Raw genomic sequence first — 2,440 nt, 5'->3', positions numbered from 1 at the left:
TTTTTTTTTTTTTTTGCAATACATAAAATTGATTGTACAGCACATCTGGAAAAAAAATGTTGGATAGAAAAATGTGCAGCATTTTAATTTCTACTGTTGTTTTTGCAATGTCTCTGTTCAGAATTTTAACACTAATAGAGTCCATTTATTTTTTATTTTTAACCATGACATGCGGGTCAAACTGTGCCTCTTTAATGTCTGTGTGGGGAGCCATTTTCATTGGAGTGTAAAAGACAGGACAACTGGCTGTTTTTATAGCTGCAAGCAAAAGGGCACACAGGCATTTAGTGCCCTGACATAAAAGTATAGTTTTAATATTCACATAATTTCCATGCAGAACAACATCAGAAATGCAAATCATTCAGAGTGTTTGATGATTTATGAACATACCTCAGTTTTTGTTGTAGTAGGCAGAGAGGAGGGTCCATTTTCAGCCCCCAAGGCACTTGAGGCCCCTATGGGAGAGCTGGGGCCGGAGCCAGGGGCACTGTTCGTGGGTGTAGAGTCTATGAAACATCAAGGAGTTAGACACATAGTATGCATGCTCACTCACTACACTCAACACACAATACACAGAGACTTTGCCTAACAGCTGCAGCCTAACAACAGTTTAATTCTGTACTGTCATGGCTGCCTGATTACAATGGTCTTTCTTAACACTGAAGTGTAATAGCCATTATATGCTACTGCATTGTAAAACTGCTCATTATTTTCCAACTCTGTAATAATAAAACTAGGATATAGGCCTGTATTGTTTTCAGAGAACATTTTAAACACCTGATAATGTGATGTAGACAATTTTCCACATATGTTTTTGCAGGAAAAATACTTCAGGGAAAAAAATAAAAATGTAATCTATAATTACACACCCATTAGCTCCAGGGCCCTCTTCTTATAAGGAGTCATGATGTTTCCATCTCTTCTCTTTAGCATTGGACTGCTCCTCCTCTCTGCAACCTTCTGCTTCAGTCTGGATCGTACCTTCAGGTTGGGCTCGGAGGCTAAAACATAAGGGACAGATATTTTTTCTGTAAGTCTCAATTCACAGTATTTGCAGATACAGTGGGTTCCACAAGTCTGAGCCCACTTTCCCATTCATTTCCCATTCATGGGAAAGTGGGCTCAGACTGCACTCCCATGGAGATAAATTATACAATCCTGTGAGTGTACTGTGGCTATTTTTTATAGAGTCAAGCAGTATGCTTTCATACAGCCTGGATGAAATGAACTTTATCAAAGAAAACAGTAACATCATAAAATAAGAGGAAACTAAAAGAGAAATAAAAAGACCATAAATCAGTTAAAAAATAAGCAATGTTGTCACGCTTTGACGTGTAACAATTTCAGTTTCAGTGAAATTCAGAGCAGGTTTCAGATAAATTAAATGAGTCAGGATTGGGCGCAATTCCACATCATCTGGACTAAATTAGGTCGAGCAACACACAGGCTCTAAGTGAAATAGTCCGCTACCTGCCGCCCTGGTGACCACAGTCTGATACAGTAGCAACAGTTAAACTAACACAAAAACATGGCAGATGTTTCAGGCTCTCCCCACGCCCCCTCCTCCTAATGCAAAACAGAGATACCCGAATACACAGTCCGAACACACACTCACACACAGCCTGGCCTGAACTGATCCAGACTTACAAATCCAGTCCATCAGTATTGACAGAAAACCTGACGTAATATTCCTCACAATTGACATATTGCTTTTATACTTATCAACTGGTATTAATGACAGATTTTAAGACATTTGTCAAATATTGGCATTTTGTCTCACTTTAGATTATTTCATTATTTTTTAATCCTAATTTAACCAGGGTAGATTTTGTCCTTTGCATGAACACCCAACAACACACTAACACTGTTACACACAGCTGATAATTACCATCCCTGACACACCAAAACAAGTATGATGACACTGAATTTGATTTGCATATGCCATTCTTTTTAAAGGACCAACACAAAAGTTTAACTACTGAAGGCATACCTCAGCAGGGTTAAGGTATTGTGCACCACTGAGATGAATATGTTCTTTATTTTCCTTTAATTTGGTGATAAAATTTGATAACTTGGAACATGGATTTAAGAAGAAAATATTATAGACCATTGAGTCCCCTGCTAAATGAATAGTCACTTTAGAATGAACACAAAAAAAAACAAAAACACAAATGGCATTGAGGACATGTCCCCACATGTGAAGCCCTGCAAACCTCTGATAAAAAAGACAATATCACTAATTAGTCCAAAAACACTGCTCTAAAGAAAAACAAAAAAATTGTATATACAGCAGAGTTGTGACAAAGGAAAAATGATATGATGCTAAGAATTAAAGAAACCAGGTGGTTGAATCAAGTCAAGGGATTAATTGTGAATGATCTAAGCAGCACTTATATAAATGCAAGCAAATGCTTGTGTGTCTGACTGTTGAGTCGTGCCC

At 37.7% G+C, this 2,440-nt stretch overlaps 1 protein-coding gene across 1 annotated transcript in view; it reads right to left on the bottom strand.

Moving 5' to 3' along the window:
* Positions 1-54: 54 nt before the first annotated feature.
* Positions 55-2,440, bottom strand: part of LOC111650501 (histone deacetylase 9-B-like) — a gene marked incomplete at its 5' end in the record, with an annotated part of 7,393 nt that continues 5,007 nt past the window's right edge. The window contains 2 exons of the mRNA XM_087172364.1: positions 55-506; positions 870-1,086. Coding sequence (XP_087028490.1) covers positions 379-506; positions 870-1,086 — 345 coding nt within the window. The remainder of the gene's footprint in view (positions 507-869; positions 1,087-2,440) is intronic.

The sequence above is a fragment of the Seriola lalandi genome, unplaced genomic scaffold (genome assembly GCF_002814215.2).
Source record: "Seriola lalandi dorsalis isolate HSWRI2012SDOR001 ecotype SW California unplaced genomic scaffold, Sedor1 jcf7180002052314, whole genome shotgun sequence".
NCBI classification, from domain to species: domain Eukaryota; kingdom Metazoa; phylum Chordata; class Actinopteri; order Carangiformes; family Carangidae; genus Seriola; species Seriola lalandi.
The sequence above is the reverse complement of the archived record's forward strand: the minus strand, read 5'-3'. Positions and strand labels throughout refer to the sequence as shown.